Source organism: Mus pahari, chromosome 13, assembly GCF_900095145.1.
Source record: "Mus pahari chromosome 13, PAHARI_EIJ_v1.1, whole genome shotgun sequence".
NCBI classification, from domain to species: domain Eukaryota; kingdom Metazoa; phylum Chordata; class Mammalia; order Rodentia; family Muridae; genus Mus; species Mus pahari.
Window position 1 is genome coordinate 79,206,901 of NC_034602.1, and position 17,123 is coordinate 79,224,023.

At 41.7% G+C, this 17,123-nt stretch overlaps 1 protein-coding gene across 6 annotated transcripts in view; it reads left to right on the plus strand.

The window, feature by feature from the left end:
* The first annotated feature begins 680 nt into the window (after positions 1-680).
* LOC110331038 (alpha-fetoprotein-like) overlaps positions 681-17,123 on the plus strand; it is a 38,662-nt gene continuing 22,219 nt past the window's right edge. For 3 of the 6 annotated variants that reach the window (XM_021211364.2, XM_029544964.1, XM_029544961.1), the window contains exons 1-7: positions 681-893; positions 3,587-3,638; positions 3,805-3,946; positions 6,003-6,214; positions 10,392-10,524; positions 12,629-12,726; positions 14,358-14,487. In XM_021211364.2, the coding sequence (XP_021067023.1) occupies positions 809-893; positions 3,587-3,638; positions 3,805-3,946; positions 6,003-6,214; positions 10,392-10,524; positions 12,629-12,726; positions 14,358-14,487 (852 nt within the window). In that variant the 5' untranslated portion in view covers positions 681-808. Of the gene's footprint in view, positions 894-3,169; positions 3,377-3,586; positions 3,639-3,804; positions 3,947-6,002; positions 6,215-10,391; positions 10,525-12,628; positions 12,727-14,357; positions 14,488-17,123 lie in introns of those variants that run through there. The other 3 variants (XM_029544962.1, XM_029544963.1, XM_029544965.1) reach the window with 3 other exon arrangements.

The following is a 17,123-nucleotide window of genomic DNA, read 5'->3' on the forward strand; positions in this document are numbered from 1 at the left end:
CACCAAAGTTTCTGCTCATAATGTCTAAACGGAGGTTTTTCATTTTCTCATTTCAAGTCAATTAAATATGGGTGAAACAAATCACTCATTTGCCTCTGAACTTTTAGAAAAAAATGTTTTGTTGAATTACTGTATGTAGGCTCAGTCTGAATTTGTATGGACTATCCTTTAGTGTATTTATATAAATGATGAACTTGGATTCTGAAATTAAACTTTTCATTTGAGATTTTCAAGGAAAAAAACAAAAAACAAAAAACAAAGAATTGGTCTTAATTTCCCATTTAGGCAGTGGTGACATTGTGGGAGTGAAGGTCCTATGACAATCCTGATTGACAACCAGCACTCAGGGATAGGTGCCTTTCCTTTGTGTTTGCTGGGACAGCTGTGCCCTCTACCTCTCTCCTCTCCAGGATCTTGGCATTGACGCCTGAGTCCAACCACTTGCCCAGTCAAAGGTAGTACATGTTTGCTTTCTCTTTGCCTCTTTGGAACTTTGCACATGTAAACAAGCGTTTCTATGAAACGAGATATGGTAGACCGGCATTTACCAAACATGTGCATTGCTTGCTAGCACGAGGCCTATGTGTTGCAATCTCAAACAAATCATAGGTCAACCTTACCTGCTTTAGAATTCATTAACGAATACACACATTTCTTCACTGTCCTGAGTTTGTCTGGTTTTATGACAGTCCATGGGAGCCTTAAGAAAAAATAATATTCACTAGAAAAGCTAACAGTTAACGATAATTGCTTGAAAAGAATATAAACGTCTTCATTCCTCTCAAACAGCGGAACTTCATCTGAAACAATGGAGGTTGTTAAAGCTTTACCCTTCATTGTTTTCTTCAGCTACAGTAAATGCGAGTCTCTCCAAACAAGTTTACTACACGCAGGTAGGAAATACCATCTGCTGCCTGTTTGGCCTATGTGTAAGGATTATATAAGTAACCATGACAGTCACTAGCAGGTGTGTGGAGAGCCTTATGTTTCTCAGTGGTCATCGCTGTCAAAAAGAATCATTGACACTTGCTAGACACCAGTGAATGGGATGAGCTGAGAAACAGGCCTGGACGTTGAGGCCACTCCTCAGGGACTACCTCACTTTAAGTTTCCCTCCTTTGTCCCCAGTCTGGGTGAGAGAATGCTTCATTTACGCCAATGTTTGAAACTGGCTAAAGTGAATTCAAATAGAGCAAAAAAATGGGAATGACTCGGGAATAATCCTAGAAGCTACATTATTACCTCTTATTACAAGGCAATATGTTAACAACTTGATACGTGTTTTCATTTGATGATCTTTTACATGTATGTGTATGTGTTTTGTATATAGTATGTGTGTATGTGTATGTATGTATAGGTTGGAGGTTGGCATAGGATGTCTTCCTCAATTGCTCCTCAACCTTAATTTTCTGAGACAGGATCTCTTACTGAGTCTGGAGCTTACTGATTGGCTAGAATGTCTGGCCAGTGAGCTCCAGGGATCCTCCTGGGGCAACAGTGGGATAAGAGACACAAGGCACTGTGCTGGGTCTCTATAGTAGGTTCCTGGGATACAGACTCACAGCCTTATGATTGTACAGCGAGTGCTCTGACTGACTGAGTCATTTTCCCAGCCCCTCATTCGCTCTTCGTACCGGCACAGAGCACTAAAACTTACACTTCACACGTACATGCAAATGTGTTTTATTAATAGAAGTTGAAATCTAAAGTGTTGTCTTTAGAACCTTTACTTTTGTGCAGCAATGGTAATTGCTCATGTTTGCTTACTTAAAAGAAAGCTGTTTGGCTATTTGGAAACCATTAGTGTAAGAAGGAAGACACAGCTCCATCGAGGTGCGTGTGTGTGTGTGTGTGTGTGTGTGTGTGTGTGTGTGTGAGAGAGAGAGAGAGAGAGAGAGAGAGAGAATGAGAGAGAGAGAGTGAGTGTGTGAGAGTGTATGTGTTTGTGTGTGTGTGAATGTGTGTGTCTGTATGTGAGTGTGTGTTTGTGTGTGTGAGTGTGTGTTTGTGTGTGTGAGTGTGTGTGTTTGTGTATGTGAAGGTGTGTGTCTGTGAGTGTGAGTGTGTGTGTGAGAGAGTGTGTGTGTTTGTGTGTGGGTAGTGAGTGGCTGGTGGAGATGCAATCTCCCTCACAGAGTGTGGGAGACTCGTTCTTTGTCAAATCAAGAACCACAGACCGTTAATCTCTGGGATTTTGTTCCCTAGCCCTGACATTTACTTTTGAATGTGCTAATAGCTTATAATGAAATAATCAAAGAGTGTAACCAAATCACTAACTTTAAAAAATCCAGAGCTCCCGTGTGTCTGTGTGCCATGTTGAACAGAGGGTAATCTGTGTGGGCTTCAGACTCCATTCTTCTTGACGTTTTAAAAACGTTGTCCTTTATTTTTGAGATTATAATACAATTATATCATTTCCTGCTTCCCTTTCTTCCCTTCAGACTCTCCCATGTGATCCCATTCACTCTCCCTCAAATCCATGGCCTCTTTTTCTTTAATTGGTGTGTGTGTGTGTGTGTGTGTGTGCATGTGTGAGTGTGAGTGTGTGTGTGTGTGTGTGTGTGTGTGTGTGTACTGCTCAGCTGGCATAATGTTACATGTATGCGTATGCTTTCAGAGTTGACCGTTTGGTAGTGGCTAACCAGTCAGTGTGCTCTTCCCTGCATCAGACCGTTTCTCCTGCTCTCTGCGTTCCCTAGCTGCCTAGTTCTTTATCTCAGGCTGAGGCCTCATGAGTGCCTTCTCCTGTTAAAATGTCTAGATGCCCTCTTGTTTCATTTGGGTTTTGATAGGCTTGGAGCTTGCCTTGTGGGGCAGATCAGATAGTTTGTGAGTCTGCTTACCTCTGCCTCGTCAGCACTGGGATTACAAGCTTGCACTGCTACATCCAGCTCTTTTTTACAGTGTGTATGATGGTTGAACTCTAGTCTTTGCACTTAAAAAGCAAGAGCCATTTCCCCAGAGTGTCATTCAGAACTTTGAATTCAACCACATGCAATTTTCTTATAACCAGTGATAGAGTTCAGCGATATTTGAATATTAAAGAAATCATTCACAGGAAACAGTTTAAACTCAGAAGAAGATATATACCGTTAAATTGTTCCTATCATTACAACTAATGAAAATAAATCCAGAATGTGTGATTGAATAAGTGTAGTTTATAGAATTTAAAGGGGACTTCCAAGCTGGAAATTTTTCCATTATACAAATGTCCTAATCCATCTGAGCTGCTGTACCAAAATTCTGCAAGGTGGGAGCATTATAAACATCAGAAGTTTAGTTCTCGTGGCACCTGAGGCTGGAAAGTCCAAGACCAAGCCGCCAGCAGATTCGGTATCTGGTAAAGGATCTTGTATTTGGTGCATTCATCTGGCCAGTAAGTGACGAATTTTTGCTCTGCTTGCCTGTGTTAGAAAGGATGAATGAGCTCCCACCAGCCTCTTTCAAAAGGGCACTAATCAACATGGATGAGGGCTCCACCCTTGTGACTATTACAAGTTCCTGCCTTAGGTTAGGAGTTCAACACGTGAAAGTAAGGGGCCTAAAAGCATCAAAATCACAGAGCTAAACAAATCCTTTTTCCCAGCCAGGCAGCGTCTTAATGGGCAGGATTACCTGGAGGAGAACTTAGGCATCAGGTGAGTTTGTTTATCCATATTCTTTGTTTTTGTTTCTGTTTTGTTTTTAATTTGAAAGGAAAATATTTTGGGGAGAATGGTGATGATGGTGGTGGTGATGAGGATACAACAAAGAAAGAAGGGGGCAACGTTGTTACATGCTCAACACACCCATCTTACCTTTCAGTGTCAGCATTATGGTGGCTCAGTTTCTTCAGGATGCAACTTATGAAGAAGTCCAAACCATAGCTAAAGAGCTGCTGAACCTTGCTGAAAAGTGTAAGCGTCTCAAGCCCCATGAGTCACCCTCAGAGTGTGCTCATCAATTGGTAGGTGGATCATGTGTTTCATGTGTTGCTTTATTTTCCTGTCTGGGCTAGAGGGTAAACAAAAGATGGTTGAATAAGTAGGCAGGACATTGCAAAGCAAGAGTATACATATGAATCACACTCCAGATATAATCTTTGTAGGCTTCTAAATCTATATTTAACCACATTCTCTCTGGGAGCCCAGGTTCTGAGGGCCAAGCACTGGAGAGAATAAATCAATGAATCACAGCCCTGAAAAGCAACAAGCTTATTTATGTTGGTCTCTCTGCCCGAGTCACCAAAACGCTGGTGTCTGACATCTTTATACAAAGAGACTGAATTGAGATTTAAATTAGTTAAAAAGAATTTATTTAAGGATATGAAAAAGAAACAAATATNTTTACAGATTTCTTTCGATGTTACTAGAATATTAGGGGGTATTATTACCGCTTCATTATAAAACTCTGTATGTTTTGTGATCAGCAATTACAGTAGAAATATTTTTAGGTTTTAAACTGTGTGTGTGTGTGTGTGTGTGTGTGTGTGTGTGTATGTGTGTGTGTGTCAGAGGGCAAGTTTGACTGTGTGGATCCTAGGGATTGAACTCAGGTGTCAGACTTGGCAGCAAGTGCCTTCAGCCGTTGAGCCATCTCATAGCCCCTCCCTGGGAAATTCTTGATTAACACTATCATTCACTTAGAATGCAGAGTTTCGGGATCAGTTATTTTCATGCTAAATAATATAACATACACATGAGGAGTAGCTTTCCTCCTTTATTTCTGGAGTCTCCTGCTCCATCTCTTGGGCTAATGTCTGTGTGTGTACCATGTGCTAGATTCTAACTAGGAAAGGGATGCCATCAGTCCACATTTTAAATAAAGGTTCTGCCAGTGGCTATGTTAGTTTATAGAACAATCTCTTTTTTTTTTATTTCCATTGCAGAAGGTGACCTTTTTTCCTGTATTTATTCTCAAATATGAAACTCACTTGTCAGCTGAGGTTTACCAAACGCCACACGTTGACTGCCACCTAAAAACATTTTGAAAACATGGGAATTATTACACCTCCAGCTGTAAAGCTGACAATGAGCACACACTGACTCAAAGTTCAATTCCTAAAATATGTTCCCATGGAAACAAAACGAAAAACGAGTAGGAAATAAACCAAATTAGCAGCTATAGTTCTCGTTAGAAATATCCTGCTGCCCTGGGTGTTCTGAATGATATCTTAGTTATTTTCTCAAAAGCCTTTTGATCGCTTGCGAATGAAGCAACGTCATAGGGAAAGGGAAATGGTGGGTTCTCTGCGGTCGACAACGAGGAGGTGTGAATTTAGATTTTAAGACCCAAGAGGAGCTGACTGAGGTGACTCAGTAAAGGCGCTTGCTGCTAACCCTGACAGCCTGAGTTTGATGCCAGGAACCTGTACAGTGGAAGGAGAAAATTGTACATCTCCAATGGTTCTCTGCCCTTTACACCTGCTCCTAGGCACACGTGCTCACCATACATAATAGGCAAATGGATGCTTTTTTTTTAAAAAAAAAGAAAAAAGAGTATCTAAATGATTTGTACTTAAAATTTATGCCTGGGGGCTGACATGTAGTTCAGACTGTGCAATACTTGTACATGTGTGCAGGGCTAAGTGCAGGTTCTAGTAGCTATGTCAAGCCAGGCACAGCCGAAGCCAGAGACAGGTAGATTCCAGAGCTTGCTGATCGATCTATCAGTATAGTCATAGTTGCAGGTTCAATAAAGGACCTTGTCTTAGAGCTAAGATGGACAGTGATTGAGAAAGATACTCAGCATGGGCCTCTGCCTGTGCACATGCATGTGCGCACACTTGTACACACAATTACATGTATGCACACACATGTACACAGACTAAAAAAGAAAGTAAATTTAAGAATTAATTTAAAATGCACGTGTACACATGGAATAAATAAACAAATAAAACTGAAGTCTCTACTTCCAGAGATTACTGGATCCAAAACTCAGCATAATACACCCAGTTTAACTTTTCCATGATGAGGGATGCCGACTCCTACACTTCTCCTGTATGCCCCCCTTCCCTCCAATAGATGGCCACTTTCCTTACACATATTTGCAACAACCAAGGACTGGTGGCTAGTCATGTGTTCCCTGACTGTTGTAAGATGAAAACTGCAGCAAGACTCAGGTGCTTCCTGTCTTACAAGAAAGACGATGCAGACGGCCATGATACACCCCTGATTCTAAGGTCTGAACTGACCTGTGAGGCAGCTGTGGAGAATAATGTGTCCCCGAAGGCGAGGTAAGCCTTCTTCTCTTTGCCATGGTCTTTCACAAAGAATATGTTCCAACTTTTAAGGCAGACCCTTTCGCATATAAAATTCTCTGAAAGCAATGTTTTCTTATATGGAATTAAAATGGAAACTTGAGCTATGATTCTTTTTTGATCCTTCTAAAAAGGATGCCAGTTGATGTCCTATAGGGCCTGGAAGTGTCTGCTCTGGATGATTAAAAGGAATAGACCCTGTAAAGGGCTTGCCTCTTTGATTAGAAAGGGCAGCAGGAAACGGTATTCAGTGTTGTAGTGAGAAACAGTGTTAGTGCTCAGCGAATGCTGAGGTTAAAACAGCATCGTAACACCTAGGAGAGTATAAAGGAGGGCTTGTGGCTGCATATCAAATAAGAGGACGGACAAGACTCTGGGAGGTTGGCAAAGCCACTCGAGGCAGGCTCCTGCTGGCTCCCAGGAAGCCCACCTGTCCCCTGTGAGGAACACAAGCTGGGAAGACCCCTGTCCTTACCCCTTGTGAACATCCCAGCACCGTGGTTAGATGCACTTTGTACGTGTTTTGTATCTAAAGCATCAGATTGTAAAGGGCTTAAACTGGAAGCAATGGCTTCTAAGAAGGCTGCTACCTGCTTCAGGAAGGAAGCTATCCCAGGCCACCCCAGGGATGACCCAAGGGAGGAGAAATGGTGGACAAAGATGTCAATCCCGATTCCAGGGCTGTCCTTTACCCATGCTGCTTGACTTGGTCCTCCTGTCCTGTGGAGGGATGCATGTGCTTCTGTATCCTTACTTGGTAACGTAACCTTGTCTGATGAGTTACCGTTCCAGAGCCACCATGTGAGTTCTACTTGGGGAGCATAAGAATCGAGATTGCTTCAGAGCTTGGGATATGAGGGGATTCAGGCGGTACCATACGTATCTCTCCATGTACAACAAAGGATCCTGTTGATGAGACTAACCTAAGAAAACCAGAGAGCACTGGGGATAGAAGCCAGTAACAGGCCCCGGTCCTAGTGAGATGCATCCATAGATAGCAGGTAGAGTGGCTGAGAGGTGTGGCATACCATCTGTCATTTGAGCCAAGAAACAGCAATAATTGTAGATTAAACAGAGGTGAATTTTCAGGTTAAAAAAAAAAAAAAAAAAAAAACAGACCGTGTAATCCTGGGGTAAGTGGTAGTACTATGGTATTATCAAGACCATAGCCTGGATCCCTAATTAGCATGAAGTTGCATCTGTTGAGAGTTAGGTGCTAACAGGGAGTTAGGGTTTAGAGCCAAGGAAGGACAAAAGGGACACAAGACTGTGGCTCTCACGGAATGCGGCTGTGTACCCGTGACTCAAGGCAGACACGGACATGAAGACTAAGGCAGAAATCTGATTGCTGCATCTGGAGTCTGGGAGCCCGGTGGTGATCTGATCATGGACTTTACGAATGTTAGTCCAAGCCAGGGATAATTGAGGAGACTAGAAAGTGTGGAGCTGAACAGCCCAAACCTGTTTAGATCATGCTTACAGGGGCAGAAGTGACCTCAGAGGTTTCTGAAGCTTCATGAAAGAAGTATATGCCCTCAGATGCTCAGTTAGAAAAGATTAAGGGACCGCATGACACACAAGTTCCAAAGTGCCTGGCATTAAGGGCAAACTATGAGTATAGCTACTCGCATATTAAAGTACTACATGTGCTGTTGTTCACTAAAGGTTTCAGGCAACCCCCAAGCATCCCCACAGCAGACAAAGCCCACAGCCGGTATACTGAAAGGCACTGTCAGGGACTTGGGTGGACGCCATGCTCCCTAGCAGAGATGTACTCCCTGAGGAAGTGACTGCTCTTGGAGGCCTGCTTGTCAGGACTTTAGCAGAGGCCTTCTTGTTCCCAGTCTCATTAGCTCCCAGGCTCCTTGTTCCATGAATCAGGAGCCTTCCCTAGGGCTCTCTCCGGAAGGGGAAGATTTAATATCTATGCTAATTCCTTTTTGAATAAAAAGATGCTGTGTGCAAACGTGTGTGTGTGTGTGTGTGTGTGTGTGTGTGTGTGTGTGTGTGAAAGGATAACTTTGTGGGACCATTTCTCTCTTTCTCTCTTCTTCCCTTGACATGTGATTGAGCTATCAAACTGGTCACCAGCTAGCAAGGCACGTACCTTTACCGCTGAGCCATCTTGTAAACCCCTGGGTTGATTTCCCTGACCCTCGACTGGCCTGATTAGAAGACCTGGCGTTCTTCCATTAGCTCTTCTTTTCATTACCCTAGTAAATAGTTAACTACAGTGCAACTGTGACTTTTATCCTGGCTTCCAGCCATACTTGGCTACTTTGACATCTGGCGGCTCAGTTTTTTTTTTTTTTTTTCCAGCTCAGTTCAAATACTGACAATTCTTTTTTCTTTCTTTCTAGACTTTCTATCTTTAATGTTTTGGGAATAAATATACTAATATTTTTGGTTAAGTAGTAAAATTTAAGAAATTCGTTGGTTTGGTTTTTCTTTTTTAAATTATTTTATTAGATATTTTCTTCATTTACATTTCTTTTTTTTTCTTGTGTTCTTTTTTTATTATTATTTTCTTTATTTACATTTCAAATGCTATCCCAAAAGTTCCCTATATCCTCCCCGCCTCGCCCCTGCTCCCCTATCCACCTACTCCCACTACTTGGCCCTGGTCTTCCCCTGTGTTGGGTCATATAAAGTTTGCAAGACCAAGGGGCCTCTCTTCCCAATGATGGCCAATTAGGCCATCTTCTGCTACATATGCAGCTAGAGACTCGAGCTCAGGGGGTACTGGTTAGTTCATATTGTTGTTNCACCTACAGGGTTGNAGCCCCCTNCANCTCCTTGGGTACTTTCTCTAGCTCCTCCATTGGGGNCCCTGTGTTCCATCCAATAGCTGACTGTGCGCATCCACTTCTGTGTTTGCCAGGCACTGGCATAGCCTCACAAGAGGCTGCTATATCAGGGTCCCTTAAGCAGAATCTTGCTGGCATGTTCATTAGTATCTGGGTTTGGTGGTTGCTGATGGGATGGATTCCCAGATAGGGTAGTCTCTGGATAGCCCATCCTTTCATCTTAGCTCTAAATTTTGTCTCTGTATCTATATCCTTTCATGGGTATTTTGTTCCTTATTCTAAGGAGGAATGAAGTATCCACNNNATGGTCATCCTTCTTGGTTTTCTTGTGTTTTGCANAATGTATCTTGGGTATTCTAAGTTTCTGGGCTAATATCTGCTTATCAGTGAGTGCATATCTAGTGACTTCTTTTGTGATTGGGTTACCTCATTAAGGATGACATCCTCCAGATACATCCATTTGCCCAAGAATTTCATAAATTCATTGTTTTTAATAGCTGAGTAAAAATACTGACAATTCTTATCTAATGACTACGTGGATCTCAGATGCCTCTCTCTGCCTTGGGTTATAGCATCAGGAACTTGTGTTTATAAAAGAAAGAGGATTGAGAATTTTGAAAAGAAATAAATGGTCAAGCCTAGAAGAAAGGTGTGGCATGCCCACTCATCTTTTCTTGATCAAAGCTGCTAACTTTACTATTCAGGCTGGGAAAATAGCATCCGAAGGTACACAGGAAAAGGACATGGGTTTGTATGAACACACAAGTTTTGGCCTACAGTGTCTACTTATGCTGAATGTTATATTCATCCTGTACGTGAGTCCGTTTTTTAATGTGTTCCACAGGCAAATATGAGGAAACATAATTTCAGAGAATTTAGTAGCAAGCAAACATTACTGAATGGCAGGACTCAGGACAATGGTGTTGACTGTGATAGCCTAGAAAGAACTTCTGGATGACCTGGAGCGACTTCTGACCACCATCAATACTTGTAACGTCCATTCCTGGCCCACATGAACAATCCTACATAACAATCCTGCATATCAATGCAGCTTAGACTATTGAACTTCCTACCTGCCTGACTCTAAGGAAGTGGAGAAGATCTAATTTCTCATTATGTTCAACCCACCTGACACAGTCACTTCATTTGCACCTGGAGAATGACCCTGGCGATTTGTTCATAGTGAACATTTGATGATTTTAGGTAAAGTTCTACCAAATCTCAACCACTGGGATTTCCAGAAGTTTTAGACAGACATAGAATGAACAAATGATGTGCGTTTGAAAGGACTTTGTCATATGGGACTCAACGGCAGAGCTCACAACTTTGCAATTGTCAAATTACAGGTTCAGCTATGAAATATCTAGAAGACACCCATTCTTATACGGACCCACTATCTTGACCATGTCTGCTTGCTATGAAACAGCTGTTCAGTCATGTTGTCAAGAAGAGAATAAAACAGAGTGCCTGCGGACAAAGGTATTGTGTATGTAGCTCAGTTGTTAGGACTTTGCAATGGAAATTGTGGGTTGTAGAGGAACAGCATAACGTGACCCTACATCATGCCAGAGATGCAGAATCTGAAGCTCTTCTCTGGACCTAGTAAGTAGAGTCCGTTTAAAAAAAGAAAGGTATGTAGTCTTGCAATGTGAGAAGCAGGACAGTTTTGAAAATAAACATTTAAGCATTCCAGGCACTGTTGCTATGTAACCAAACAACCCAAAATTCAGAGATGTAAAGCAATGATAATTATTTTATTACCATTAGTGTCTGTGAATCAGGAACTCAGGAAGTAACGCATCTGGGGCTTTCTGGGCCATAAACTTTCATGTAATTGTAATTAGAAAACATCTGGATCTGCGATTCAGGAGGAGCTGGAGTACTGGGTATTCGTACACCGTCTCTTCTCTTAGTGTACAATCTCAAGTATGTGTAAGCAGTATTCCTGCCCAGGTTACTTTGGGCTGTTTTCACAGCATGGTGGCCAGAGGGCAACTGAATCGCTTATGCGTAGCTAAAAGCTTCTGGAGGGAGTCTTGTAGTAGACAAGGATGAGGCTGTGTAGCCATTTGTAATTTAGCCTCTGAAGTCATTTCTACCAGCTTCTCCTGTTTAAAATACCATAAGACCTCACCAGTTGCAGAGGGTCTGTATGTAGACTTTACTTCTTACTGGGAGTAACAATGATCAATCCCTTCTCAGAAAAACACAGGATAGGAGATGCTTTAGTCTTGTGACCATCATTGGATAGATACAAACCAGTGGTTCGTTTTAAGATAAAAGCGTGTGTGTGTGTGTGTGTGTGTGTGTGTGTGTACAAACAGGCATTTGTATTTGTGTGTGTTACGTTCATTAAAAGTTCCAAACAGAGAAATTCTAAACACTAACAGAGCCATGTTTGAGGCACCACCAAACAGATTTTCTACATGCCATGCTGAAAACTAATGGTAATTTGATAATCATTATGGTGAATAACTCAGGGCTAAGCATGACTGGTTTTGCCTTGATGTCGTTATTGTTCTGAGTAAGAAACCACCTCATTTCCTCTGAAATTCATAGAACTTTATCTCTTTCTTCTACCTATTTCTTCCTTGTGTATTAAAAAAGGGGGTATCTGAAGAGATCCTGCCATAGGCTAAGAACTCCATGATTGCATTATTTTTCATTAAAGTTATTTGTTTATATCTCCGACATCCCCGTTATTATCCTGGGGGATTCTGGTTCCTTCAGAAGCCGATTCTCAGTTCCTAAGCAGGCAGTCATTTTTCTTTCCTCTTGGTCTCACTTTAATTAAAGCCTGAAAGCCAATGATTTATACACTGATGCCTGCCTCATGGTCTAGCACTTCAAAATAAAATACAAATAAAAATAAGTTTGCCCATTTTCATGATGGTGTCTGAGGCTTCATCATGCTCTGATCACAGGCACAATTGATATGTGATATAATTGATTATGTAATTTTCTCCAAGGACAGAACAAGAGCCCCTTAGAACACACATCGCAACCACACTGTGAGCATCACAGCGGGAAGACCTCTTGCCTGGCTCACTGTGTCTGCTTATGTTTAACATGGCAGGGGCAAGTTGCACACCTAGGAAAAGCCCTCAGTGAAGAAACCCAATGCCAAGAAAACATTGTGGCTTGTGCACCGTCCTTTTAAGTAGAAAGGGTTAAAGGATACACACATTTGGAGGTTAAGAAGTTAACTGGCATTGCAGAATTGAATCATCTATTTCAGCTGAGCGGTTTGAGACACGCCCAGGATAAAATGGGGTTAATGACTTGGATAAAAGAAAGCACAGCTGTAGGGCAGTTTTGAGCCTCTTCGGTTGCTCTCTAGAAATTACTTTGTTTATGAAGCTTTGAGACAAATGATCTTTGGGGAGAGTGAGGTGCTATTTTTGCAAAAGCCTTGTCATGTTATTTCTTTATAGTTATCCCCTCCTAAGTCAGTGGGTTGAAGACATTCAAATGGTGAGGACACATTGATGATTTTTAATTTTCTATCTCTTCCCAATGATGTTGTTAACATTATCCGTTACTAACACACATTTCTTTAATGAGTTGTATTTTCCATTTGCAGCTAGAACCCATCAGAAAATACATTCGGGGAATATCTGCGAGACATCATCACTTATGTGAAATTGGCACCAAATTCAATGAGAAAGTGGCAAGTGCAGTGTAAGTTTCCCATGGATCTGTGCGCTCAGCTGCTGCTACGTCATCTGTTTCGGCTAAACTACTTTGAAAAGTTATTTGGACACTGTTTGTCAATATAGGCCTGGAACCCTCTTGTCTTAGTTTGGGTTTCCATTGCTATGAAGAGACACCATGACCTAGGCAACTCCTACAAAGGACATTCAATTAGGGCTATTGTACAGGTTTGGAAGTTCAGTCCATTATCATCGTGGCAGGAAACATGGCAACAGCTAGCCAGGCAGGCATGGCACTAGAGGAGCTGAGAGTTCTACATATTCATCCAAAGGAGGCCAGGAGCTGTCTGGCTCCCATATGGCTAGGAGGAAGTGTTCAAAGCCCACCCCACAGTGACATACCTACTCCAGCAAGGCCACACCTACTCCAGCAAAGCCACACCTATTTCAGCAAGGCCACACCTCCCAATAGTGCCTCTCCGTGGGCCAAGCATATTCAAATCACCACACATTCTCTATATCTGTGCTTCTCATCTGTTCAAACATGGCACAAGAGCTATGCATGAAACCACATAGTCCTCAACTGCTTCAGTATCTCCTCTGTGTTTAATCTCATCTGCACAAATCCCTCAGTGCATGATAGATGTTTGGCACTTAGGTCCAGAGACTTAGGGCTGGAGGGATAAACTACTGCTCTTGCAGAGGACCCAAATTAGGTTCCCAGTAGCCACCTTAAATGGCTCATAGTTTCCTGTAACTCAGCTCTGAGGGACCTACTGCCCTCTTCTGGACTCCTTGGGTACCTGCACTCACATGTGCACATTTTTATACACAGGCACACATGCATCCATATCATTATAAATAAAAATAAAACTTAAAGAGAAGATTTGGGAGTTCGGCTGGGTATGGCAGCATATTGGCTATAATTCCATCATTTAAGAGGTAGAGACAGGAGGATGAGGAGTTCAAGGTCATCCTGGGCTACATAGTGTGTTCAAGGCCAGCTTGGGTTATGGGGGAGTGATGATGGTGATGATGATGATGATGATGATGCAGAGATTAGCTGAATCTCCTCCCTTCATAGTAAAGAACAGAGAAATAAATATCCTTTTTTTTCCCTCTTGGAACTAAGGAATTGAGGAGGCCTTAGTGCAGCCTCTCTACCTTGAATTCATATATTTTTTTCTTGTCACCATCATCTCCAGTGAGTGATAGCACTGGAGTTCCTGAAGGGCAGGGATATTTTGTTTCCAGCGAAACTCCAGAGACTTGACAATGGGCACTAAAGAGTCCTGTGTCTCATTCATTTTTCTTTGTGATGAGACTGCCCATATTTCTAAGGCTATCAAGGTGTACATTTCAATGTCTCAGCTTCTTTAAATGATGAAGATGACCAGATTTCACATTATTGAGATTTGATCTTTGTGTGGGACTGCACACCATCGCCAAAGCAGTAGAAAACACTTCTTAGCACCTGCTAATGTATTTAGATACTTTTGGTTCCTTGAAGTAGAAATTCAAAATATGGAAGAAAGGGAGTGAGAAAATGTTCTAATTATATTATAATCTCAAAAATAAAATAATTACTAAAAACAGAATGCTATGCTCATTCTAAAAAATAAATAAATAATGTTTCGATGTACTTAATTTTCTTTACAGAGAGTTGATTCTACTCACTAAAAAGCAACCTAAAGCTAATTTTTCTGAAATCACCAAATTGACCATGGATGTTAAAAATTTGCATGAGACCTGTTGTGAAGGGAACACATTATCATGTGCCCTGGGCAGTGTAAGACATCTTTTCTTTCTTTATAATTAATTTTTTAATTAATTAAGTTTGTTCTTTGACAATTTCACACCCATACAACACATACTGATTGCTACTATCCTCTCACATATTAACCTTTAAAAAGACTAAAATTCCTAAACAATGATACACTTGCAAAAAATGAAACTAGAGAAGTAATGATTGCTTCTTGCTTCTTTCTGTCAGTCTATAGACAACAAAATCTCAGAAAGCCCTTCACACATAAACAGTACCTATGCCCAACCAGTGGCGCAGGACTGTTGGGGGCTGGGCTGTAGCAGGCATGAATTGTCTTGTCGTCACAAACAAGTTTAAAGTAACTGTAAGTTGTTCTGGATTTCCAGGTTGTAGTGGAAATAGGTTAGTGGCTTGCCAAAGCCCTTGCTTTTATGTCCGAGGGGCTTCCATTCTGCTTTAGGGAGCTTTCGATCCTCCATTCTCACTTAGAATGAGTTGGAACATTGATTTGTACAGTACAATATGGGACGCACTGTTTCCTTATCTTTCTTTGCATGATCGTTTGATTTCTATCTGGCCTCGGTCACCAATGGATCTTTATTTTTTTTTTAAAGATTTATTTATTTTATGTATGTGAGTACACTGTAGCTCTCTTCAGACACACCAGAAGAGGGCATCGGACCCCATTACAGATAATTGTGAGCCTGGGAATTGAACTCAGGACCTCTGGAAGAGCAGTCAGCGCTCTTAGCCGCAGAGCCATCTCTCCAGCCCCGCACCCATGGATCTTATAAATGAAAGTACTTGTCACACAAATATAAGGATGACTATTCTGATCAGCAGAGCTCATGAGGAGCTGGATGTGGTGGTACACATCTATAATCCTAGTGCAGACACACTGTAAAGGGGGCCCCTGAGGCAGGAGGCTGCCCAAAAGCTCTCAGGTCAGTGAGCCCGGCTAATATGGCGCTGAGCAACCAGAGAAACTGCTCCAAACAAGATGGAAAGCTAGGACCAAAAGTCAACGTTGACCTCTGACCTGTGCACCTGTGCTCTGTGGCATTTATGCACCTGCAGTCACACATTCACACACACATACACACACACACACACACACACACATCAAAAAGGCATAGTGAAAAAAATAGTTTATACATTTTAAACACTTTTGTGAATCTCATTTTGGTGTATTTTGGGGCTTGTGATGGGATGTTTATGTGTTTATACTAAAATTTTCTCATTTAGGCTATAACTTTATATATATATATATATATATATATATATATATATATATATATGTGTGTGTGTGTGTATGTGTGTGTGTGTATCTGAATACACATAGTTTGGATATTTGTTTATGTTAATTTATAAAAATGAATTTTATTTTTTCCTTTTAAAATTTCTAACATTTAAAAAATAGATTTATTTTTATATTATGTGTGAACGCGTGTTTTTCCTGTATGTGTCTGTGTCCCATGTATATACTGAACCCAAGAGGGCCAGAGGAGGGTCAGATCCCCTGGGACCGGAGTTACAGATTGTTAGCTGCCAAGTGGATACTGAGAATTGAATACTGGGCCTCTAGAGGAGAGGCCAGTGCTCTTCAACATCTCTCCAGCCCCTTTGACATGTCCAGATAGGACTGAGGCTATGTGTGTGTGAGTGTGTGTGTTTGTGTGTGTGAATGTGTGTGTCTGTGGTATAGGAGCTTGTTCATTAAACCTCAGGTTGAGGTGGGGACAGAAAATACAGAATGCTTTTCCATTCCACATCTACCAGTCTTAATGTTTTTCCAGCAAATCCTCATTGCTCGTGGAGTCTGTAGTTCTAAACTCACCTGCTTTTCCAGATGCAAAAACCAACATTCGCAGCACTCCCAATGTTGTTCCCAGGCTAACACATGCTCAGAGCAGCCAAAAATTTGAACTGCTCGATATATGTACTTTGAGCCCCATGAGGTTCAACAAGGCTCTGTTCTGAATTCTTTTCAGCTCTCACACTGTAAACTAATGTCCTTTTTCTTGCTTAATGGCAACCTTTTTGTTGGTAATTCTGATGTTCAAGGTTGTTCCAGATACATCAATGCAATGCTGCTTTAAGTACAAGATGCAGGTCATCTTGTGTGGAAAATGGGCAGATTAGATAGTTTCTGCCCTGCACAGTGTAGTCTTGCTATTGACTATGAGTTCAACATTGAGAAAGCATCAGCCCCTCACCCAGAGGCGTGTACTAAGCAAGGCTTTGTCTCGGTTGGTTAGCTGATTGGCGAATGGCGTGGCCAGAGGCTCAGGGGAGCCTTGAGTTTTTCCTGGCATGTCATTGATTCAGTATGCACCAGTTCAGTAGACTGGGGATCGGCTCTTTACTTTGTCTCATGTTTAATGAGATTCCTCTTCAGAAGATCTTGCTTCTTAGCATTTTCTCATTAAGGGAACTAGAGCCATAGATGATTGTCTTAGTCAGAGTTTCTATTCCTGCACAACATCATGACCAAGAAGCAAGTTGGGGAGGAAAGGGTTTATTCAGCTTATACTTCCATACTGCTGTTGATCACCAAAGGATACAGGACTGGAACTCAAGCAGGTCAGAAAGCAGGAGCTGATGCAGAGGCCATGGAGGGATGTTCTTTACTGGCTTGCCTCCCCTGGCTTGCTCAGCCT